Source organism: Pecten maximus, chromosome 16 (genome assembly GCF_902652985.1).
Source record: "Pecten maximus chromosome 16, xPecMax1.1, whole genome shotgun sequence".
In the NCBI taxonomy this organism is placed as follows: domain Eukaryota; kingdom Metazoa; phylum Mollusca; class Bivalvia; order Pectinida; family Pectinidae; genus Pecten; species Pecten maximus.
This window is the reverse complement of record NC_047030.1, coordinates 11,247,609-11,273,336: the sequence shown is the minus strand read 5'-3', so window position 1 is coordinate 11,273,336 and position 25,728 is coordinate 11,247,609. Positions and strand designations below refer to the sequence as shown.

The 25,728-nt window shown below is 33.8% G+C and overlaps 1 protein-coding gene across 1 annotated transcript in view; it reads left to right on the top strand.

Annotated features, from left to right (window-relative positions):
* The window catches only part of LOC117345292 (ATP-binding cassette sub-family F member 3-like), a 30,381-nt gene extending 4,955 nt beyond the window's left edge, over positions 1-25,426 (top strand). Inside the window, exons 4-18 of the mRNA XM_033908351.1 lie at positions 7,909-8,000; positions 8,767-8,889; positions 9,410-9,514; positions 9,787-10,095; positions 10,486-10,542; positions 11,720-11,742; positions 12,479-12,534; positions 13,454-13,654; positions 14,485-14,561; positions 14,945-14,989; positions 16,839-16,968; positions 17,362-17,542; positions 18,079-18,211; positions 19,058-19,145; positions 19,985-25,426. Of these exons, the coding sequence (XP_033764242.1) occupies positions 7,909-8,000; positions 8,767-8,889; positions 9,410-9,514; positions 9,787-10,095; positions 10,486-10,542; positions 11,720-11,742; positions 12,479-12,534; positions 13,454-13,654; positions 14,485-14,561; positions 14,945-14,989; positions 16,839-16,968; positions 17,362-17,542; positions 18,079-18,211; positions 19,058-19,145; positions 19,985-20,137 (1,773 nt within the window). The 3' untranslated portion in view covers positions 20,138-25,426. The remainder of the gene's footprint in view (positions 1-7,908; positions 8,001-8,766; positions 8,890-9,409; positions 9,515-9,786; positions 10,096-10,485; positions 10,543-11,719; positions 11,743-12,478; positions 12,535-13,453; positions 13,655-14,484; positions 14,562-14,944; positions 14,990-16,838; positions 16,969-17,361; positions 17,543-18,078; positions 18,212-19,057; positions 19,146-19,984) is intronic.
* Positions 25,427-25,728: the final 302 nt, after the last annotated feature.

Below are 25,728 nucleotides of genomic sequence, written 5' to 3'. Positions count from 1 at the left end.
CGGCACCATCCGCATTCATAAAGACAATTGTTTTATAGATCATTCGATTGGGAATTTTAACTGGTCGGATTGGGAAAAATATCCAATTTTACCATGGGAAATGGGGCCAAAATTTTACCCCAAATCGGCCCCCAAAAACATGTTAGTGTGTTACTGTCGTGGGAGGGCGATCAGGGCTAAGAAGATCAACAAGATGTAGTATAGAAATATATTTTGTGCATATTAAAAAAAAATAAAAGGAGTGAGAGAAAAAAAATTGTGTAAACAGTTTAATTTCTGTTGGTGTATGTGTTGATATGTGTTCCTATGGTTGTCCGTTTACTGCCCCGGGTCTAAGCAACCGGTTACACTGGACAGACAGTAAAGGATGTCACTGTTCCCACGAGGTACAGTATACAGTATTTGTAAGGTTTTGTCGGAAGCTTTGACCGTCCGGGGAGTCTCTATGGTGTGTGCTACTTCATGTATTGTCCAATAGTGTACATGCACACACAGTGATAGAGATTGAAAAACCAAAAATACAACAACAACAAAAAAAAAAAAATATTCACAAGATGTTATGTCAGATATAGATTAATTTGCAAAAGAAGTTGCCAAAATTCAGGTTTTGTAATAAGTATGCGTTAATAGGTATCAAGATTCTAGTTAAAATATCTTCATTAAGAGAAAAACACTTTCCCTTTCGACTTTTATGCTAAGTTATCGTGTGAATAAAATCAATGGATCCCATTTTGCCACTATTTTCAATCAGGGTACAGTGGACCCGCGATAATCCGGACGCCGATAGTCTGGAAAACTCACAGTCCGGACGGAATAGCACGGGAACGGATTTCCGTAACGTTATTTGTACTCACCAGTCTGGAAATTCGGATTCCGTTTCCGGAACCCTACTTTGGGAATGGAACGTACTTTTCATTAGTAAATTCACCCAGTAATCCGGACGATGCCCGGTTAAGTCAACCGTGTCGACAGCTGTACAGACTATCGCTTGACACTGTGCGTAGTCATAGCGACCGCTGCCAGGTCATAGCCCCGGGTGTTTACCTGTGTGACAATGTTAGCTTCTTTACCGGGTCTTTTATTTCAGGTTTTTAACTTACGTAAGAATCATAAAATCATGGACTGATCGTAAGTAAACTAATGTAAACAAAATCAACAACAACAAAACGAAAAAAAAAACACGGACTGATTCGGTGACATTACATCAGAGACGCCATATAGGAAAATATAGAAACGCGTGAACACGTACCTGCAATAAATGCGAATTAGACAACAATAATGTAAGTGCTGAATAAACTTTTGTGAATTAACAAGTGCTACCGAAACCAGGGACATATATAAGTTTCTATTATAACGGGCCATATTAATATAACATGTAACATCTTACTAATATTCTATTATAACGGGCCAAATACAACGAGTATCATCTTACTAATTTCTTATCATAACAGGTTGTTTATAACTTGTAACATTTGATTCTACTATGTTTGCTATGCAACGCCAGTTTTGATTCGTTTAAAACCATGTATTATTTTCAACTAATACAAGCTCGAAAGTCAAGGCTGTAATATTCACCCAATATTGGTAATACGGTTACTTTAGCTGAGTGTGCTAACGGGTTAGTCTCTCAATGACTTTTTATCAGGAAGTGTATGATAGATGTTCTTGATCATGGTACTGTAGTGTCTGTACAAAGACATGCATATTTTATAAAAAAAAAAAAATTCGTTTGATTTCATCAACCTGAATTCCCTATAGTATAAACGCAATTCTTAACAGGATTCAAGTTAAATTTACGCACAACCTGTATAAGCATATTTTCGGAATTTTTTGAAGTGCACGGAAACCAAACGCGTCAACTCAAAAGTAATTATCGGCGCGTGCCAATTAGAACGCCAGAAATCACAGACACCTGTGGTGTAAGAGACAGGTGTGACGAGCGTAATCTCACACCTGGCAATTGTTTCTCTGAGCATGTTTGTTTATTTATTAAAGTCTGTTGACTTGCGACACACGAATTGAAAGTAAAATTACAAGGATCTCAATCAATTCACGATTATTACAAAAAGTCATACACTTTAACCATTGCGAATTCATAGATTATATCTTTCTCAAGCATTTAATCGTCGATAATCCATGAGACCGTGACATGTAAAATAAGGGATAAAATCTGTATAATTATTTAGAAGTGTGTTGGAGGCTTCAACACGGGTTTTCATTCGGGAGAGATTTAGTCTATTGTAGATCATGATCTATACAATATATTACTCTCTGAATGAAGTATCCTTCATGACTAAAAGAGGGTTTTGTATAGAATACAACGCATAAGTTTACTGTATCTTTGTATTTCGTCTTTTCTCACAAACCAGAGTATCCAGAACTGTTGTATTTTTGTGGTATGCTTATTTGAATATTAATTTGCGAATAAAATAGCACATTATTTTATTAAAAGAAATATTGATGCCGTGTTCCTTTTATAGTAACGAGGAAGAAATGGTAAACACATAAATAATATACCTTTATTGGTGATTGACCGATTATTGGGTCGTGTATGGCATCTGTTTGCCCCTGGTATAATACATTATTCTTTGTTACCCAAGCGGTCATTTTGAGAGTCGATTTCACTAAAATCTTCTTTTTTTTGAACGCTCAAACTGATATTGCTGGATTTCGACTTCTTGTCGCAATATTCGCCGAAATCATCAACCTCAAATCTCATGTCCAGATCGTATTCAGACATGCTGTGTTGTTTCTGTTCACACTGTCGTCTATACTGCTGGCCACCATTTCAGTTACTGTTAAACCTGTGGCGTCATAGACTTCAAAATCAGCGTGACTGACCGATACGCTGATTAGCAGTCGACCGACAGCGCTGTAATAAACAAATGAACTAACAACCGAAGGCAATCGTCATTTTAATGGCCACGTGTTTCATTGACAATCATTCATCCTTATGATATCAACCTAGGAGGTTCTTAAAAGTTTTTTTTTTCTTTCTCAAATCAATCCACCGCAACTGAGGGACCTACATAAGTTGCGATGTCGTAGCTCAAGACGACGGGTGCATGCTTAGTGCAAGGATATAAGTACTTCAATGTAATTTGGCTATCTAGGATATGAATCATTTGATAAATCTTTCTGCCATTATCGCATCACAATGAATGGTACAATATATTAAAATTGCGAAATGCGCTGATGAATGATCTACACGTGACGTTATGGACACATTTACGTTTCTGGGCATGACGATATGACAACTGATTGTAGTTTTTTAATATATGCTGGAGTATTAATCACGTACCCGTCCTTCTAGTACATGTTTTGTTTTAAGTACAGCAATTTAAATATTGCTACAGAATGACAGTTTAGAACAAAAAAATACTGATAAACACATGGGACCAATTCAAATCCGATCACTCAAGCCTTTCCAATAGAAACAATATAGGTCAAATCATCTTACCTTAGTTGGTCACCGAACAATTCTTTGCTTGCAATAATTGATAAAAGTGGGTACCAATGATAATAAGCCTCTTGATTATCCCATTTTGATTGCGGACTCTGTCTTTCGTTGTAATTCATTGTGATTAGACGGTTCTTCTGGAGATCTTTTTTATTAACAGGTGACGGTGGGTCCACGCGAGATTTGTATACTGGTCATAGTATAAGTTGTTGAAATCGACAGGCGTTAAACAAGTGAATACATTTCTACGTCTATGGACCTGGTACAAATGATGGTGTTTACTTTTAAAGTTAAATGAATGTTAATAAAACCAAAAATATCAATTCCAGCGGTATTTACAAATCAGTGTCACTTCAGTTCATTTAATTTCGTAGACCTATCTGCCCACAAGTCGCTACCAGACATCTTGTGAAAACAGAAAGGTAAGAACTCATTGTTATCTTTCGTGGGATGATGAAAATGACTGACGTCGCCATTTTTTGTACCCTATAATGGTAAGTAATAACATCATGAAATTACTAGAAAAGTTCCGTTGCGTTAATTATAATAGGTCGTTTATGTATACCCTGGTACCAGGGACCTATATATTTAGTATGGTACTGTACATTAAATCCAATGGAGAGATCATTTTTAAACCAATGATAAAATTTAAGACGATGCATTTTGAAAATTAGAAAAAAAAAAAAAAAATGAAATCCACTAAAGCAGCCGACTATTTTTTAATGGCGGGAACCTTGCAATATAACGTGGACAACAGAATGCATGTGTTTGGATATCTGATTTCCTAGGTATGTCCGATAATTATTAAACCCGTATTCACTTAACAATGTGACGCTTAGTTAAGTATCAGACGACTTTTGACTAATTTGTGTGTAATCAACCCAGTTCTTGTGATCACTGCTTAATACGTAAATTTGTATGTAATTAATAACATGCATCTTTCAATGAGTCGTCGTTTCACGTAACGGTGTTACAAAGCCGATATCCGTGTTTAATTTCCGATCATAAATTTATTACATGTATTTGAGATTAATCAATTATCGTATCACGTAATGTATGATTGTGCATAAATTCTGTAGCATTTAGGTCGTAGAGAAAAAGCAATGTACCGTTATAAAAACAAAAGCTACACATTGTAGCACAGGTAAACACCCGGGGCTATGACCTGGCAGCGGTCGCTATGACTACGCACAGTGTCAAGCGATAGTTTGTACAGCTGTCGACACGGGTGACTTGGCCCGACATTTTTTTCTCCTCGTGGTGAAAAAATCGTCCGGATTATTGAGGGAAATTTACTAATGAAAAGTACGTTCCCTTCCCACTGGTGAGTACAAATAACGTTACGGAAATCCGTTCCCGTGCATTTCCGTCCGGGCTGTGAGTTTTCCGGACTATCGGCGTCCGGATTATCGCGGGTCCACTAATGTGATTTAAATCGTGTTTTTATTTTTTGACGAGTTTATGGTCACTGGTTACTTCGGTGAATCCAAATTTCAACAATCAAATTATTTTGTCACATGTAAACAGATTGCAATAATACTATCTTTGAAAATATGTCTGTCAACCCACCGTAATAGTTAATTTGGTAGACTTACGAATCTTGGTTCATAACGGACTATCACACGTTTATCAGTTAACTTGATTGACAGCTGACACTTTTATAAGACGAGTCCGTACCCGACCGAGCAAGATACGTGTGTAATAGGACTATAGCAGGGTTATACCAGGGACATAGATATAGAATACTTCTGGAGAAAACTTGCTAAAAACCGACTATACATTATTTGATACACAATTTATTTCAAATATTTAATGAGTGAATGAGGAATGTATTCCGCTTTTTACATAGTTAAAACGCTAAAAGAGAACAAACAAAAACAATAATCGTTTTGTTATTAAAACAAAAAATTTCTTGATAATAACTTATAACCCATCTTGAAAATCGAGTCGCCGCGGGTAAACTTTCAGACGCCTACTTTTACCAAAATCATCACATGTGATATAGGACCTATATACACTTTAGGTCCGACACCCATATGATCTACGAAATGACTTAACCCATGGATGTAATGAAGACTAACTATTGTTTTCACTTATTTGACCATCGACGTGCATATATCAGTTAATCACGTGTAATAACAGGTCTCTGGTTTGACGATCCTTCTGAAATGAATTGAGAACAAATATCGTAAGATATCCCATCCTCGCTGTCGCTGGCCGTATTTTTCAAGGACTAAATACCAAGTCCGTGGTTGGAGGCCTAGCAGTCGAATTGCTGTAATCTACAAATATCAAAAAACAAAATCTTGCCTTATAAACGTGACCGTTGTGTAGACTTCCTGAAGTTATTAAACAGCGCCGTCTATTGAAGGTGAAAGGTCATCAAAGACAACGCGGATAGTCCGTACATGCAGAAGTCATGCAAAACGGTAAAAACATATCTACAATGTATTGTCGTTTAAAATCGAATAATCCAGTAGAATCTATTACAGTTTCAGCAAAATATAAAGTCTAGCGCACACAACTCGGCCGAGATTCACGTGTCACACCTACGTAACAGTTTTGGTGCTCTCGATCTGCTATCAATACACAGACACATATGTCGAGATTTCTCCGTTGTAAGTGAAAACAAAAACCGTAATAAAACTTTGTGTGGGACATTTAATAATTCCAGTAAATACATCTCTCAGAAGATAGTCATACGGTTTTACAAGGTGATTTTAATTCACTTAGCAGCACATCTAGATACCTACCGATATGTACCCACAGCAAACGCAGCGCAGAATCGGGGACGACGTCCCCGGCTGTACATCAATGGATTTTGATTTCAACTAAAATAATAATGGATGGAAATGAAAACAAAACAGCCATAAATCAGTTGGTTCATGTACATTTAATAATTCCATGGTCGTCAAGAGCTATGGTTCAGCTAAACTTACAGTGTGTTCCCACGTGTCACACCTACGTAACAGTGGTGCTCTCGATCTGCTATCAATACACAGACACATATGTCGAGATCTCTCCGTTGGAAGTGAAAACAAACACCGTAATACAACTTTGTGTGTGACATTTTAATAATTCAGGTAAATACATCTCTCAGAAGATAGTCATATGGTTTTACAAGGTGATTTTAATTCACTTAGCAGCACATCTAGATACCTACCGATATGTACCCACAGCAAACGCAGCGCTGAATCGGGGACGACGTCCCCGGCTGTACATCAAAGGATTTTGATTTCAACTGTAAAAATAGTGGATGGAAATGAAAACAAAACAACCATAAATCAGTTGGTTCATATACATTTAATAATTCCATGGTCGTCAAGAGCTATGGTTCAGCTAAACTTACAGCGCGTTCACTGTATGAAGCCTTTACTTGCCATCGTCACGGGGCACGTTTGACACACAGGTGAACGCGCTCAGCCGTGACGAGGCCATCGGCAAGTATTCTGAAACAGATGAACGATTTATAGTTACTAGCGGTCTACTTTTACCAATTAAACCAAATTATATATAATTAGTGGTAATTACTAAATTGTACTGGAAAGAATAAACAGCTAGTGGTAAGAGTGATAAATCCGTGGAAAGACTATTAAAGCAGTGGTAATAGGAAACATTTTGCGGAAATATAAAAAATACAGTGGAAACTACTAAAAACCTCTGGTAGGTTAAGCCAAAAGTGGTAGGAATTTCCACTTTGGCGAGCGAATTTCCACTTTTCTAATCCCTAGTGTACAGTTACACACTGTTCTGATGGTGCTAATCCTATGGATATTAATTACTAGTAATATTTGTATACCGGTAATCATGTATGAAACTAAATAAATTAGATTACTAATTAGATATTACCATTAGCCTTATCCGGTTTTTGGCGTTATCAGGTCGCGATTGGCTTCATTGCCAAGTTTTCATTAAAGTTCTCAAAAATCAACAAAAAGAAAACGGAAAAAAAAACTAGATGGATAGTCATGTTTTGAGTTGAAGAGAAATCCATTTTTTCTTTGTGTAACATTGTCCTGCACTACCTCAATATTTCTTACCGGTATGTCTGAAACTGTACTTGTGGTTGGTAGTACATTTTACATGTAGTTGTCTTGATAACATGTCAGTCAGTCCATTTGTCATGCCCGTTTCTGAAGTATTCAATTAAGTTATCAATAGATCCTGATCATAGTGATGGCAAATTGATTAAAAGCAAGTAGTTTAAGATATTAGTTCAAGATTTGCTTCTTATTTAATTTATTAGTTTCTAGCTATGATAACATAACTCTGGACAACAGACTGACGCTTTCTGACAGATGGTTGGAGAGCTCGAATAGTGTAGGAAATGAATATTCATTCTAACCACACATTACATGTAGTTTCCTGAACATTTTAAATAGACATATCGACTGTTACAATGTTGTGTCCAGGGTGCTCTAACTTTTTACTTCATTTCTCTATTTCAGCAAGTTGATCCCAAAAAACTAGAAAAAGCGGAAGCAAAAATCCTTAAAAACAAGGACAGGAAAGGAAATGTACCAAAAGCAAAGACGAATGGGTAAGCGTTGAAGTTATAATATCAATATAGGAATTAATCGAACTTCTATGTATAATCTTAAGGAGTTGATGTTACAACATTACAATATCAGTATAGGAACTTTTACTATGTATAACCTTAGGGAATTAAATAACATCCTTATCTAGAAAAAAATCTCTAGGTTATCTTAAAAGCAGCTCTTCCCAATAACAACTTGTGTGGTGGTGACTTTATATAATTAACCGTCATTAAAAGTAGAATGTACACTGAAGTTTGTTTGCTTTCTCTTTCATTACTCTTTCTGTACTGTTATATAAAAAGTATGATGCACAATGAGGTTTATTATTTCATGCATGAAGTATGAAAGCTCTCTCTCTTTGATACAAATTTCATGTATCTGAAAAGGGCCTCATCATTTAAGTGTTTTTGGAATCTTTTGCTTTCTTAGAATGGTGACAAAAAGATGAAATACACACCAATTATACTGTAACAGTACATATTGATTATATCTAAAATGAATCTTATATCAAATGAGGTTTTTATTTCTAATTTTTAATTTTTTTTTCTGATTATTTTTGGTGAAAAAAAATGTCAGTTTTAGGTGCTCTTTCCTTGAATTGGATAATCCATAAAAGCTTAACAGGCTTATTTCCCATGGGGTACATTAAAAAAGTGTTTGGTTGAAAATGAAAAAAAAAGGAAGGCATTGCAATATTTACTGTTGCATATCAACTGTTTTGATAAAAATTCTTATGTACTGCTTTTACACATTACATTTTTATTCCAGGGCCCATGATGAAGCAAGTGCTAGTCAACAGTTCAACAGAAAAGATGTCAAGTTTGATGCCTCTGGAGCAAACAGATCATATGACATCAAAATTGACAACTTTGATATAGCATTTGGTGAAAAGTAGGTGACAATTTTGATTTATCTCATCCATCAGTTCTTAAAAAATAAATTTCAAGCATAAATCCTTACAGACCTGTAAATGTTAGAACAGGCCATAAAAGTCTTTGTCAAGGCTTGCCAGATATCAAAATATGATAACTGAGTTCATCCTTAATTCATAAGCAACTTTGGTCTAATTTGTCAAACCATTTTAATAGTGATAAACAAAAGCAGTCCTGCTGTATCCTGGATGGCAAAACTTGAATTTCCTTAAACGACAAAGTTCTACTTTGATGATTTATTTAATAAGTTAATCAATTGATTAATTAGTACAAATGTGAAAAAAAGCAAGATTGCAAACTAGAATTATTCCAAGATCCTAAGATTACATCCTGTATTTTGAAATTTGAAAGGTTTTTTCTTATATTTCATATGAAGGTTCCCTTTGTGCAATTTGAAGGGTTCTGATCTAAGTTTCATATGTGCTTGTATGTTTTATTTCTGATATAAGTTACATCTGTGCTTGTCTTTTTATTTTAAGGGTTCTTATTACGGGTGCATCAATACAACTGTTAGCTGGGAGAAGATATGGCTTTGTTGGCAGAAATGGTCTCGGTAAAACAACTTTATTGAGAATGATATCCAAGTAAGTATTAATGGCTTAATTTTTTTTTCCAAAACGTGAGAAAGCAACCATTGCTTAATTAAAAGAAATGCTCTCAAGATTGCATCCTTTTATCTATATGTAAACTTTCAAATTGGCTCCTACATAATACCATGTTTATCTGCTAATAAGCCCATTCCTACAAATAAGCCCCTTTCATAATTTTTTGCAGAATAATCAGTTTTAAAATAAGTGCAATATACCATATTCACTTGGAACAATGTTGGCTCATAGATTATTTTATCTACTTATAGAAAAAGCCTGAAGATTCCTTCCCATATATCAGTGTTACACGTAGAGCAGGAAGTCCACGGTGACGATACAGTGGCTCTCCAGAGTGTACTGGAGTGTGACCTCAAGAGAGAAGCCTTACTACAGGAAGAAAAAGACATTTCAAATAAACTTTCTGCAAATAATGCAAAATGTGATGGTGAATTGTCATCACGGTTAACAGAGATTTACCACGAATTAGAAGCCATGGACGCCGCCAAGGCACCATCCCGTGCTGGTGTCATTCTAGCTGGTCTAGGATTTACACCCAAAATGCAGGCTGCACCCACAAAGTAAGTACGGGTACAAGTAGCTGTGACAGCAGAATTTGTTTATAGCTGTAAAATATCAGGTCATAATAATGTTTTATTCACAATGGGAAGAGTGAAAATTCCTCATTCAATCCTTGTATACCTCTGCTGCTTGATAGAGAATCTTTTTTACATAACTATGTCAATATTACTTTGTTTTTCAGGCAACCAAAATGATGATACCAAAGCTGCATATTCAAAAGTGAATAAATTCTTAATATTGCATGAAACCAGAGCTGTATTTACATAGGTGTTTCTTGTTTCCATGGCTTATTGATGATACATGAGAAATTCTCCTTCATGTCGGTGTGTAAACCTTTCCTAATTGTTTAATTATGAATAATAACACAATTTAATTGCTTTTGATTACAGAGAATTCTCAGGAGGCTGGCGAATGAGATTAGCTTTGGCGAGGGCACTGTTTTCAAAGTAAGAAATTCTGTCTTTTTAAGGAAATATCATAAATATGATAAAAGTTATATAATATATTATAAATAAGATAAAAGTTATATAACATATAGATATGATAGAAGTTATTTAACACAACCAATATGATATCTAAGAGTGTGATGTATAATATTGGTTGTACCAACCCTAAGAAAATGTTCCAGAAATATAATAAAGTTTGTATGATTTATATGTGTATAATTTTTCCCTATGTAAAAGTTTTTGATTGTAAATACAGATTATTTCAACTTATATTATAAACCCAATATTTCATTCTTGTATCATTTTCCTTCAGCCATGGTTGATATATTCCTTATAACAGTAAAGATAGAGTCATTACAACTGAAGTGAAAATTTAGGGGGAAATGAATGAATGTAAATTTAAATAGAGGTGTTAAAATTTGTCTATTGTATATGTAAATGGCTCAATTCAACAGTGACCAATACAATACAGTATATTAAAATTGATTAATAGTCCTTGTTTGATGATATTTCACTATATAAAATGATCATATATCACTATTCTGCATCAGAATTTTGAATTACATAAATTATTTTATCACATAACTGGCTCGTTCTTTCATGTCATACTGCCATGTCATAAATATCGCAAGACACTTGTAATAACACTATGGTGACTTCATAATTAATATGTGACATCGAATGATTGTCTGGTTAGACGGATAAGTCCCATCCAATCTGGATTCTTCTGTCTTTTATAGAAACAAAAATTGAAAGTTTTTTGCTTATATTCTCATAAAAAGAAGTTATGTGATAAATAGAATCTTACACTCGTGACTATGTCATATGGAATTTCAAGTCCAATAATTTTAATATGACATGAGCCTTTAGGACGAGTTCAATAAATTTCATATGACATAGCCACTCAAGTAGGATCCTCTATATAATAGTCATTTATTATCTGCAATATGATTTAAGAAATTATTCCTTCACTTTAAATTATGTAAGAGGAATAACCTACTGTACAATTTTTTTAAGGTACTGGATTCTAAAAAGTTAAAAATACATTTAATGCATATATAGTATCTTAAAGAAATCATCTGAAGACTGATTCTTATTTTAAACCACTTACATCTTGTTATCTTGATTTATGACTGGCAATATCTTCCTCTTACAAGATATGTTGTTTATTTTGTAGGCCAGATTTACTGTTGCTTGATGGTAAGTAAACTGATTTGGAGGTTGAGAAATTTGTTTGTGATATGTATGTGTGTATCTCTAATTAATTTCAGTACAAAGACATAGTTTATGACCTGTCCGACACACCAATAATTTGTATTTATGTTTACTGTTTATTTAAGAACAGGTATACTTAGAGATTTGATAGAATTTTTGGGTGTGAGTGTTATTGTCTACTACATTTATATACATGTATATATATGTAGTCAGTGTAACCTTCAGTATTTGTATTGTGATGTTAACGTATGGCATGGAAGGTCCCGAAGGGGCAAACATTGATGTAGTACCGTCAAATCAGGAAATAAAATTTAGCTCTTAAGTTATAACTTAAACACATCTGTATGCTGAAATGCAAATGAAACTGTCATTCTAACTAAAAACTGATAAAACGAACAAACAAACAAAATTATTTTATTGTATGGAGACCCTTAGCAAAGTACATGTACAAACCGTGGCCAGGGCTGATTTAAAAATATTTTGATATATGTTTTTATAATATTTTGTAAATAGATGGGCTGTCATGTTCTTCATGACCTTTTGTTTGTATTTTTTCTTCACTACATATTCTACCTTAACTTAGTTCTGTGAAACCCTGCCCTCTATATACTGTGGTACTATTAAAATGTAACATCCCCTCCCACCCACCCACCACTCACCACTCCACAGACCACTTTTGTTCATATCCAGTAATCTGTATATATTTTTACCTGCTTTACAGAACCTACAAACATGTTGGATATGAAGGCCATCATATGGCTAGAAAACTATTTACAGGTGAGTAATTCATACCTGGACATTACTGTAACTCATAGTGTAGCTAAAATGATCTCTTGATTTGATTACAATTTTGTATGTTATACTTCAGTATACATATATCATGATTGTTTGTCTAATGAAATGAAGAGTCATCAAAACATCAGGCATAAAGTCAAATTTTGGTTGAGATATATGAAAATCTATATTCACACATATACATGAAGAAAATATTTCTTACTGTTTTGATAGGGTATAAGACCATTTTAAATTGCAAAGTCTTTACAAATCTGACACAGAAACCTATTGTTGGATTCCAGACAAACATTGTTGTCAGGAATTCTTCATCTATCCTCCAAATTCACAGCACTGTACATTATACAATTATTGACTTCTGCTGAGGTGTACACCAGACTATACGAACCTGGTTAAGAGTTTGTTCATCCAGGCCGCAATGCCTAGGGAATTTCCCAGCTGAGTTATTTTTAGCATGAACAGGTCTAATCACTGATAGGTCCTTCTGAGGAACACAGGAAATTGGCCAATGAAAATTAAGCAAACACTCCAGCCATATTACAAAATATCAAATGGCATATGACTGTGTGCCTTCATAGTGAAATGAAAATAAGTTTTCTTTGTATTTTCCGTAGCAATGCAGGTGGTAGTTTAAAGTAAATACGTGTATGTGCAAATTGATGAGTTAGATTTTAGGTTTGGCAATTACTGTTTCATCTTCGTATAATGAAGATTTTATTGAATATTTGGTATGTTTTCGAAAGAAATTGGGCAATGTACATTTGGTTAAACAGGTATCGTCACATAGAATGAGTAACAATAGCTTGATTGTATCAAATTTCATCGCGTATGGTAATGTTACCATCATATTGATTATAATGGAGGATGCAGTTATTTTAAACTTCAGCATTGGTACCTTTTTCAGAGTTGGCCCACCACGATATTGGTAGTGTCTCACGACCGACAGTTCCTCAATGCAATAGCTACAGATATATTGTCACTACACAACCAGAAGATAGACACATACAGAGGCAACTATGAAGTCTTCCACAAAACACGTGAAGAACGGCTACTTGCCCAGCAGAGAGAATTTGAGGCACAGCAGCAGTACCGTGATCATATACAGGTAAAAAAAAAAATCAATAGATACGTGACCATATATATACGGGTAAATCAATAGAACCATGACAGTGTATATACAGGTAAATTAATAGAACCATGATTGTATATACAGGTAAATCAATAGAACCGTGACCGTATATATACAGGTAAATTAATAGAACCGTGACCGTATATATACAGGTAAATTAATAGAACCGTGACCGTATATATACAGGTAAATTAATAGAACCGTGACCGTATATATACAGGTAAATTAATAGAACCATGATTGTATATACAGGTAAATCAATAGAACCGTGACCGTGTATATACAGGTAAATCAATAGAACCATGACCGTATATATAAGGTAAATTAATAGAACTATGACCGTATATATACAGGTAAATTAATAGAACCATGACAGTATATATACAGGTAAATTAAGAACCATGACAGTATATATACAGGTAAATTAATAGAACTATGACCGTATATATACAGGTAAATTAATAGAACCATGACAGTGTTTATACAGGTAAATCAATAGAAACATGATTGTATATATACAGGTAAATTAATAGAACCATGACCGTATATATACAGGTAAATTAATAGAACCGTGACCGTATATATACAGGTAAATTAATAGAACCATGACAAATCAATACAACCGTGACCATATACAGGTAAATAGATAAAACCCTGATCATATACAGGTAAATCAATAGAAAATATACTCATCAAATAAGTGAATTTTCAGAAGAGATTTAATTGATTGATCGCAAAAATTAATCTTCAATTCATTAAATTTATTGCTTTATGGACTATAATACATGATTTTCCTTTCGTTCCAGGTTTTCATCGATAAGTTCAGATACAATGCCAAACGTGCTTCACAAGTCCAGAGTAAATTAAAGATATTAGAAAAATTGTAAGTATAGGAGAGTTTAAGAGAGGAGGAGAAGGGGCACTAGTCTAACTTAGTATTGTCCAATAATTTACCTGCTAAGAATATTTATTGGAAAAAATAATCAGTTTGTTCACTCGTTAGATGTTTGTTGATTTTATCACCCTGTGAAGAGCCATGTTTGACCTCAATTTTAATTTGAACTTCTTGTGTGAAGTGTAAGAAGTTTGAACATACAAGGGCAACATTACCAACTTCACTGATTTCCAGTTCTTAGATATTTTTTATTGTATAAGTACTGTCTCGTTAAACCTTGAATATTAATTGTGTTGATACTGTTTCTTTAATTGTGCTTTTTCAGGTAGTTGTTAATGAAAATGTGTAGTAATTAATTGAATTGTTTTCAGACCGAAACTAGTACCCGTGGAGAAAGAATCTAAAGTCCAGTTCAAGTGAGTATCATGCCATATTGATTCCGTTACATGACCTGTACAATCTAATCAAAATTAGACTTGTAATGTCCACTTCTCTACGATACTCTACGATTCTCTATGATACACTGTAATACAAGATCTAACGATGCCCCGTAGGAAGTCATCTCAGTATGACCTTTGAGCTCAGCCAATCAATGCGCCGCCTATGAAATTGTCGGTGTGATTTCATTCTTCAGAAGTATGAATACTTTCATAACATTCCCGAGGTATTCCGATGGTCGATAGCAATGGTAAAGAACATGGCTTCAAACACGCCGGCTCACCAAGATACCTCAACGAATTGATAATTTAACAAACGTTTGATGTCCGTTTGGTTTTTCCTTCATCGTGCTAGAGATAGACAGTGAAGGCAACAGCGTCGTGAAAAAAAAAAATTTTGAAAGGGATTACTGTATAATTATAACGTGTACGGTAACGATTTTCGAAATCATGTACAGAAATAAAATTCTGCATATCTTAACTGCTAGGGGATATATAATTTGTTTGGTTATGCAGAAGTTTGGACATGTGATTTCATAACAACAGCTTAACTAATGTGAGTGATGAGGCAGGAATTTAGACAATTAAAAGATCAGAAAATTATGTGGTATGTTATGGTGAAACAGAAGGAAGTTGATAATTATTAAGTGTATGTACACACTCGTTTATAAAAAAAGTTACAATAGTGATCATCAATGGAAATATAAACAGAATGTGTAGAAGTGGGTTAAAAGTTGATAGAAATGCAGGATGACTGTTATACTGGAGAGTTTGAATTGGGACAGCATCAAACCATGCTCTTCACTGACTTGTCAAAATAAAAAACAAAAGAAAATATCTTTAGCTATCTGGTATTCCATCGTACAGTAGTCATGTTTGTTTTTGTGGTATTTTTGGAATATTTGAGTTTTTGTCTTTAATACATTTTTTACAAAAAACATACTTTTTGTCTGTTTCCAACAAAGCGTTCTTGAATTTAGATAATTTGGATTTGAAAGAACTCCAACAGGCAGCTTTATATAGGCCGCTGGAACGGCCTTGTCAGTCATGTTGTTTACTACAAAACGTAAGCTAACATTGGTCAAGGGAGATAACTACAAATGTTCACGTATCGGATACAAATCAAGGGTAGACAATGCATTGATACACTAATCTGCGATACAATACTTTGTTGCATCGGTGAATCGTTCCACCACTAATAGTTTATAATAGAATTCTTACTGTTGGAATTCAATTTTTACTTGGGAGTTAAACAGGGTCATTGATTTATCAGAGTTTGGAATAGCAAAGTTGCAAAGTTTGACTGTTGTTTTCTTGTATCAGGAAAAGCCTTTGGTGCAAGTTTCCCCTTAAATTTTAATCCTGTTCACTAAATTATGTATCATTCATCATTTGTTACTACAATTCTTACTTTTATAGATATTTCTCTACCTTCCATGCACAGGTGATTGAACCTAATTCATTAGATTTTACTCACTATCAATAGTAACTTTTCAATCTTAATTAGGAGATCCTACTTAATCTCTTTGTTTTGAAATTTCCGTATTCTCTTGATAAAATTATTGATGATGTCACTGTAAAATCCTATCGTTTATGACGTCGCAATGTCTCAATTAACAATGCATGTGGTATCCTCATTTTTAGTACTTTAGGGGTACAAATAAATATTCTCTGTTTTATCCTGATGAAGCCCACGTGCACTGTACGGGCGAAACCAGTCGACAATAAACAGATGTACCTATGAGGTTCCCTTTGCCTGCTGTGATTGACCCCACCTATTCTGTATTATTCATTAGAGATTACAAACATTTTGTCTTCTTGTTTTTAGATTCCCTGAATGTGAGAAATTGTCTCCACCTATTCTGATGTTAGATGAAGTGAATTTCTACTATACAAAGGAAAAAATTATATTCAAAAATATATGTATAAATGCCAATATGGACTCCAGAATTTGTATTGTAAGTACCTGTTTTTTGATACAATAATTGACAACTTTAATAATGTGATGTCTGCAAATCATAAATAATAAAGTGGTGTCTGCAAAATTGGTTTGTGAACTGGAAGAATTAATAAAGACGTATTTGTAATTTATATAATGATTAATAGCATACCAATGAATATATTACATCAACATGATTATTAAGTAAATTTTCAAGAAGAAATTTTGAGCTGTTTCTTTTCTCAAAAAATCTTGATTTTGTGTTTGGGCAAGGTATATTCTCATTTACAGAAAATCATCTGAATATTATGATTGAATATTTCCACTTGCTTTAAGCCCAACATACAACTTTACATCAAATGTTTGTAGATATGCATGATATATGTCTATATTATATGATCTATTTTGATAGGTTGGAGAGAACGGAGCTGGTAAGACTACATTGCTGAAGATCTTGTTAGGAAACCTTGACCCTGTGAGTGGGATCCGTCATGTACATCGTAACCTTTCGATTGGCTACTTTAGTCAGCACCACGTTGATCAGTTAGCCATGGGTTTGTCCTCACTAGAACTGATGGCTGAGCGATTCCCAGGTAGGTCCGGCCTCAGTTTCCGGGGATAAAAAGCTATTTGTTACCCTTGTTTTTCTGCCACTGTAAACGGACATATGTTCGTGGTAATGTTATTTTAATGTTTTCCCACTGGAAGCATTGTGCTAATTACACTTTCGACATAATATAACTTCTCCAGAAAATATATGGGTGTGCCATTGTTCATTGCTCTAATCTGTTATTGTTTGGTAATGCACGGAAATTTGAGTGTTCCAAAATTAGAGATTTACAGTATATGATAATGTATTGAACATATACAGTGTATGAATCATGATTATTTTTCTAGCATAAAACATTCTTAGTTTTCCTAAAATGCTGCTGTTTTAAAAAAATTCTTCAGAGTTTTATCTTAAAGTAATAAAACAAAATAACTTGAGATATTTACATTAAGATCTAAGCAATGCTGCAAACTTATTAAAATAGGGAAAAATAATCAGATTAAATTTTGTTTGTGTGTAACGATATATAAGAAAAATATTACACAATATATACACTGAATGCCTTCTATTTCTGATAAGGTATGAACTCTGAGGTGTACCGAGGAAAGTTAGGAATGTATGGCGTAAGTGGTGACCTTGCCCTACGACCTGTGTCCAGCCTCTCAGGAGGTCAAAAGTCAAGGGTTGCATTTGCTCTGCTCGGAATGAAAAAGTAAGTTTGGATACAAGAATTAACACTTATTTGTACTCTGATGGAAGTCTGGTGGGAATGAGATATTTATTCTGGAGTCTGGTGGGAATGAGATATTTATTCTGGAGTCTGGTGGGAATGAGATATTTATTCTGGAGTCTGTTGGGGATGAGATGTTTATTCTGGGATTTTGTTGTGGAGGGATGTTGTTTTGTAAATACATATATATTGACAATGATTCTCACTACCCTGTGCTATATTTTTCTCTCTTGTCCAATCTGTTGGGCACCTTTAATTTCTTATGACATTCATTTATTACACAAGGGAGGTAATTCAGTTGAAAAATGAAAAATTCTGAAATAGAAATAGCAGTATTGTTTTCATCCAATTCTGACATAAACATGTAACAGAAAAAGAAAATATTACTTATTTGCCCTTGAAATCAATTTGTGTCAGTTTTGAGCTGATGTTTTGTAACATTTCATTCTGTACTTATGCTCAAACAAGATTTTGTTACAGATACATTGATGATTAACAGATGCGTGTAAGACTTAACTGATAATGACATAATGTCTCTGTTTGATGGAGTTGAATATTTAGCTACTTCAATGCTTCCTTAATGGTTGTTTGTATTTCCACCACAATATTGGACGTGTATTAAAGCTATGGAGCTAGTTTCACACTACAAGGTTAGATTGTGTCCTTCATATATATTATCCTCTTAGTTAAATATAATAACATTATACAAAGATTTTCATCTTGGCATTTAAAGGTTCTGTGATTTAAAAGATTAATAATACTTTGTTGCATATATATTCACCTTTGGATTTTAGCATACAAAACTCATCATAAAACTTTCACTTTCAGCCCAAATTTCTTCATCCTTGACGAACCTACCAATCATTTGGATATGGAAACGATAGAAGCCCTTGGTAACGCATTGGCTAAATTCCAGGTAGGTTATCCTGTTCTCTTGGTTTCTGTGGACATAGAAATACAAACTAGACCACTTGTCTTTTCTGATAATCCCATTATTTCACTGATGATAGACTTATAGAATTATACAGACACAACAAAATTTTACAATTTCTAAGATTAAGATTGCTTATATCAGGTAATATATCCAATATGAATGGGATAGATATTGTACATGTATAAATGACCATGCACAGGCTGAATATTGTGTATTCTGTCATGTTACTTTGTAAGAATTCATCCTATCATAATACTTCCCATCCTCCCCCAACTTAGTAAACGTAGGTATATAGTTACCATTTCATTCTTCTGTGTGGCCTTTGAAAGCTTGAGTACGAGATATTTCATGGACCCCCAGACAGGTCAAGTTCATACCATTTAGTTATATATAACCCAATGATATTTTGTTGGTTATCAGTCAAGGCTAATGGTCAAAGGTCGTTATATAATTATTGTGGACTTATAAGTATATGTATATATTTATATTTCTACTGTTGTGGGGAATAAATATTTGTACCAGATAACCAAAAAACATAAAAAGGTCAAAGGTCAAACTTAACCGGTTTTCAGACGCAAATACTTTTGTTGGTTATTGGTCAAGGCTAATGGTCAAAAGTCAATATATAATTATGGTGGAGTTTATAAGTATATATATATATATATTGCTGCTAATATTGTACCGTAACAAAAACAAACAAAAAATGGTCAAAGGTCAAACTTGATCACTTTTACTAAGAAATAAGATCTTCATTACTCTGATGATACAGAAACATTTCAGACTTTTTAAAAATATTTGATCACATTTCTGTTTCTTAACAGGGAGGTGTTGTGCTTGTATCCCATGACGAGCGTCTTATACGTATGGTGTGTACAGAATTGTGGGTAGTGAGGAATGGTGGAGTGGAGACATTAGAAGGAGGCATTGATGAATACAAACATATTGTGGAGAAGGAGCTTGAACTAAATTGTTGATGACCATCTCCTACTTAACTCTGATGTAGACTATTTATAACGTCTTGGTAAACATCATATTAAATGCTGGAGTAGTTCTGTTCCAGTGAAACACACAACAATTTGTAGATTCAGTGAAATCTTTTTAAAGCAAACATTAGCTGATCTGCAGTACTGTAAAATAGCTGATGGAGAAACATTATCTGAAATAAACACACCAATATATCTACTGTGAAACCTATATTAACTGAACACATCAGCAGAACTACTGTGGAACCTGTCCAAACAGTACATGATTGATATGGTACGCGAGACCTGTCTTAACTGAGCACATAAGTAGAACTACGGTGAAACCTGTCTAAACAGTACACAAATTGATCTTCTGTGAAACCTGTCTTAACTGAGCACATAAGTAGAACTACGGTGAAACCTGTCTAACAGTACATGGATTGATCTTCTGTGAAACCTGTCTTAACTGAACACATCAGCAGAACTAAAATGAAACCTGTCTAACAGTACATGGATTGATCTTCTGTGAACACTTCTGAAACAGAACACATCAGTTGACTTACAGTGAATCCTGTCTAAACAATCAGCCTCAACTCATGTCTTGGTATATTGACATTTTGAACTGTACTGATGGACCTTACCTAGATATGTATAAATGGACACTAAGTTGAATGTCTTGAATATGCACAAGTCTTGTTTGTAGGTTGTTTTGTACAGACATGTTATACACTGGAACAATTTTTTAAACTGGATTAAATGAAGATTGCCAGAATTGATGCCTTAATACAAAAATGTTCCAAGATAAATTGTTATCAATGGACCCAACATGCACACAACTTTTTCATAAATGGCAGATATGTAGTTGTATTTTGATGACTAGCCTGTAGTTCCCTATTCCCATGGTACTTAATGGAAAGCGGCTGGTGCTGTAATTGTTTTTGTAAGCATACTATTTAAAATTAGCTGAAAGACAATTTGATTAATGATTATATCAATAATTGTTGAACAGAAACCGCTTGTGCATTTTACAGCCATTGTTTTAGTTGCCATGAGAATAGGGAACATGTGACAATACTATAGGAGAACAGGGTAGACTGTTAAGGTTGATATTTTCAAATATTTCTATTTTTAATTTGAGAACAGAAAACATAATATGTGAAAACTAGGTACCTTGAAAATGTTATGACAAATGTACCATATTTCACCTACAATTAGCTCTGTTTTCTAACACATATTACCTCTATCTCAATGTCAAGGGGTGGACTTATTACGAGATGTATTAACATTGATTTGTTAGTAATTTCAATGAAAAGCAAAAGATTTGGATGACCTGATTACTAGGCACTGTCTTATTGCTGGATAAGAAGGTCTTTAGAGAAACTCATGGTTCATTTCTTCGGTAAAAAATAACTCCTTTTAGCTTAAAATTTTGGTAAGAGAGTAAATATTCAATCCATTAAAAAATGGACATTTATGGTATCCAGCTTGAAATTACAACAGAAAATTCTTTATGAGTTTTTTAGGTTGCCTTTGGGACATGTCTACACATATATCATAGTGCAGTTGGTTATTGTTGAGAGTTTACTGAATTGTGTAAGACATGTCATATCTAAATTAAACCATATCTCATTCAGGAATGAGAATTCATAACCATGGAAAAGTGTGAAGATTTCTAAAGACAGGAGGATATGTTACAACATTGTTTTCCTGAGATAAACATTGTTTTTATAAACTAGAAAATGATTGTGTGAGGAGTGGAGTAATGAAGAATGTAAGTGTATGCGAGTGCTGGCGAATATATTAAAAGTGAGGATTGTAAAGTAAGCTAGGAATCAAAGGGTCTATATTAGAGGCTCTGAAAGGTGAAAGTGAAGTTTACTCGAAAAATGTATAATTGGATTGAATATTTAAATCATCATCAGATGATTGATAAAAACAGTAAACTACATGTATTACATGTGAGTAATGTGTTCTTGTATCATGGCGGTTTTTGTTGTTTTTTTAAGTTCATATGGCACATATATACTATGTGAGAAGTTAAACGTATGCCAATATAATAAAAATATTATGATGTAGTATTCCTCACCTGACTCGTACGCGTCCACCTGTGGAATTTATTTAGCTGTTTGTTTTGTGACAAGATTGCAAAATCATGGTTTTCATAAAGAAAGCACATTTTCAGTTTAACAATGCAATTTAGCTTAGATTTACCAGGAAAGAACAAAAGAAGATTCCAACTCAAGTGCTGATATTTTTTCCAGTCTGTCTGAATTCCAAGATGGTAGCTATACTCACTATCTTGAAAACTTGTTTCAAACTTTTAAAAAAGGAGAAAATTCAATAAAAGTTTAAATACAAAGTGATTTTGTGCAACTCCAACCTATAGTCAATAAATTGTTGTTTTTCATCTTTATAAAAAATTTGATGCTGCACTGAGCTCACCTGGCATGGCTGACCTCTGTCTTTCCGTCAACATTTCATTTAAATTGCTACCAACCATGAACACCTGAATGGATTTTGATAAAATTTTGTCTGGAGCATTTTCGGGCAAAGGAATTCCCGTGTTGTGTAAACAAAGGGTGTGGCTCACCTGGGGCCAGAGGGGGTGGGGCCCAGTATGTAAGTCCTTTAATTGGTACTAGTTCTGACGACTGCATGAATTTTGATGAAATTTGGTTTGGAGCATTACTGGGCAAAAGAAATCTAATGTTGTATAACCAGAGGGTTTGGGTCCATTGGCGCCAAAGAGACCCAATAGGGAAAATATTGCAAAAAAAAAAACAACAAAAAAACTCTCTAAAATCCTTTTGAATGAAAGGCAAATCACAAATCACAAAGACAGTAGGAAAATATTTGTAGTATACATTTAATGATAAATATAACTTAAATGTAAGTTAATGTATTTTGCCATGATTACTGAAATATCCAGGTGAGCAATGCAGGCCCTCTGGGCCTCTTGTTTCATAAGATTGCACCATTATCTAACTAAACATATTTGTATTGAGACCATTAGTGACTTCAACTTCCAGTGTAATTTTATTATATTAACTAGTTATTTTAATGCAATATAATAGAACATTTCTAGTCAAGTGATTCTACATACATTAAAGTGTAAGCTCCACAAACTCAGTACATTTGATATTCCAGTATATGTCACAGAATATTCCAGTATACTTTATAGAATATTCCAGTATATGTCACAGAATATTCCAGTATACTTTATAGACTATTCCAGTATACTTTATAGAATATTCCAGTATACGTCACAGAATATTCCAGTATACTTTATAGAATATTCCAGTATACTTTATAGAATATTCCAGTATACTTTATAGAATATTCCAGTATACTTTATAGACTATTCCAGTATACGTCGCAGAATATTCCAGTATACTTTATAGAATATTCCAGTATACTTTATAGAATATTCCAGTATACTTTATAGAATATTCCAGTATACTTTATAGACTATTCCAGTATACGTCACAGAATATTCCAGTATACTTTATAGAATATTCCAGTATACTTTATAGAATATTCCAGTGTACTTTATAGAATATTCCAGTGTACTTTAGGGAATATTCCAGTGTACTTTATAGACTATTCCAGTATACTTTATAGACTATTCCAGTATAGTTTATAGAATATTCCAGTATACTTTATAGAATATTCCAGTATACTTTATAGACTATTCCAGTATACGTCACATAATATTCCAGTATACTTTATAGAATATTCCAGTATACTTTATAGAATATTCCAGTATACTGTATAGACTATTCCAGTATACTTTATAGACTATTCCAGTATACTTTATAGACTATTCCAGTGTACTTTATAGAATATTCAGTATACTTTACAGACTAATCCAGTATATGTCACAGAATATTCCAGTATACTTTATAGACTATTCCAGTATATGTCACAGAATATTCCAGTGTACTTTATAGAATATTCCAGTATACTTTATAGAATATTCCAGTACACTTTATAGACTATTCCAGTATACTTTATAGAATATTCCAGTATACTTTATAGACTATTCCAGTATATGTCACAGAATATTCCAGTATACTTTATAGAATATTCCATTGTACTTTATAGACTATTCCAGTATACTTTATAGAATATTCCAGTGTACTGTATAGAATATTCCAGTGTACTTTATAGAATATCCCAGTATACTTTATAGAATATTCCAGTGTACTTTATAGAATATTCCAGTGTACTGTATAGAATATTCCAGTATACTTTATAGAATATTTCAGTGTACTGTATAGAATATTCCAGTGTACTTTATAGAATATTCCAGTGTAATTTATAGAATATTCCAGTATAATTTATAGAATATTCCAGTATACTAGAAGAGTATAAAATCTTCTTTTTAGGTCATCTGACCCGAAGATTCAGGATGACCTATAGTCATCATGCTTTGTCTGTCGTCGTGCGTTGTGCGTACATTTTTCATTCAAATGACTTCTTCTCAATAACCAGAAGTCCCAGGGTACTGATATTGGGCCTGTAGCATGCTTATATAAAGCCCTACCAAATTTGTTAAAATGGATGACCTTGACATACTTTCAACGTCACAGGGATCAAATAGGCTAAAATCTTCAAACAACTTCTTCTCGATAAATATGCGTCCCAGGGACTGAATATTAATCTTGTTGCATGCTGGGGCAAAGGGCTACCAAGTTGTTAAAATGAATGACCTTGACCTACATTCAAGATCACAGGTTGAAATGTTCAAACAACTTCTCAGTAACCAAGAGTGCCAAGGAGTTGATATTGGATCTGTAATATTCTGGGGCGTAGGGTTACCAAGATTGTTCGAGTGAATAACCTTGACCTCCTTTTAAGATTACAGTACTCAGGTCTTCAAACAACTTCTCAACCAAAACCTCCATGCCAATCTGCGATTTAGGCCCATAAGGCCTCTTTCTATTTGATATTCTTTATTGTAGTACACAATCACCAATAATTTTGTCAGATGATCGTTAAGGCCCATGGGCCTCTTGTTTATTACCTCAGCAATATTAGAATTTTGAACTTCAAAACATTTAGCTTATTAATAAATTCATCATTTCGTTGATAACCATAAATTGCCAGTATATATGTTTGAATGCTGAATGATAACATAGTGATATGTTCTTATTTATACAAGCTACATATTGTGCATCATGGCACCGCTTTAAGTTGCACATACATGTATCTGCTGCAAAAGAATTGAATGTTGGCAGGTAGTAACTACCTAGAATCTGTGATATATCTGATTTATAATAAAATCAGTGATTTACAGAATCAGATATGTTTGTTATCTATATATAATTTTGAAGAACTATTTGATATTACATTTTAGATTTCACGTAAGTCTCGTTATAAGAAATTGTCATGATTTTTCAGCTGACTTAATTAAGGTCAGGCGGTTATGTCTAGTGTGCATTTGATGTCATTTGTCTGTTGTTCAAACGACTTAAATTTTGTCTCATTAATATTCTTGGATGAAAGGTTACTAGCTTCTTAAAATGAATTACATTAACCTAAATCAAAGGTCGGAAGAGTCAAATGTGATTATTTGAATTACTATTTACCAAGACATGTAC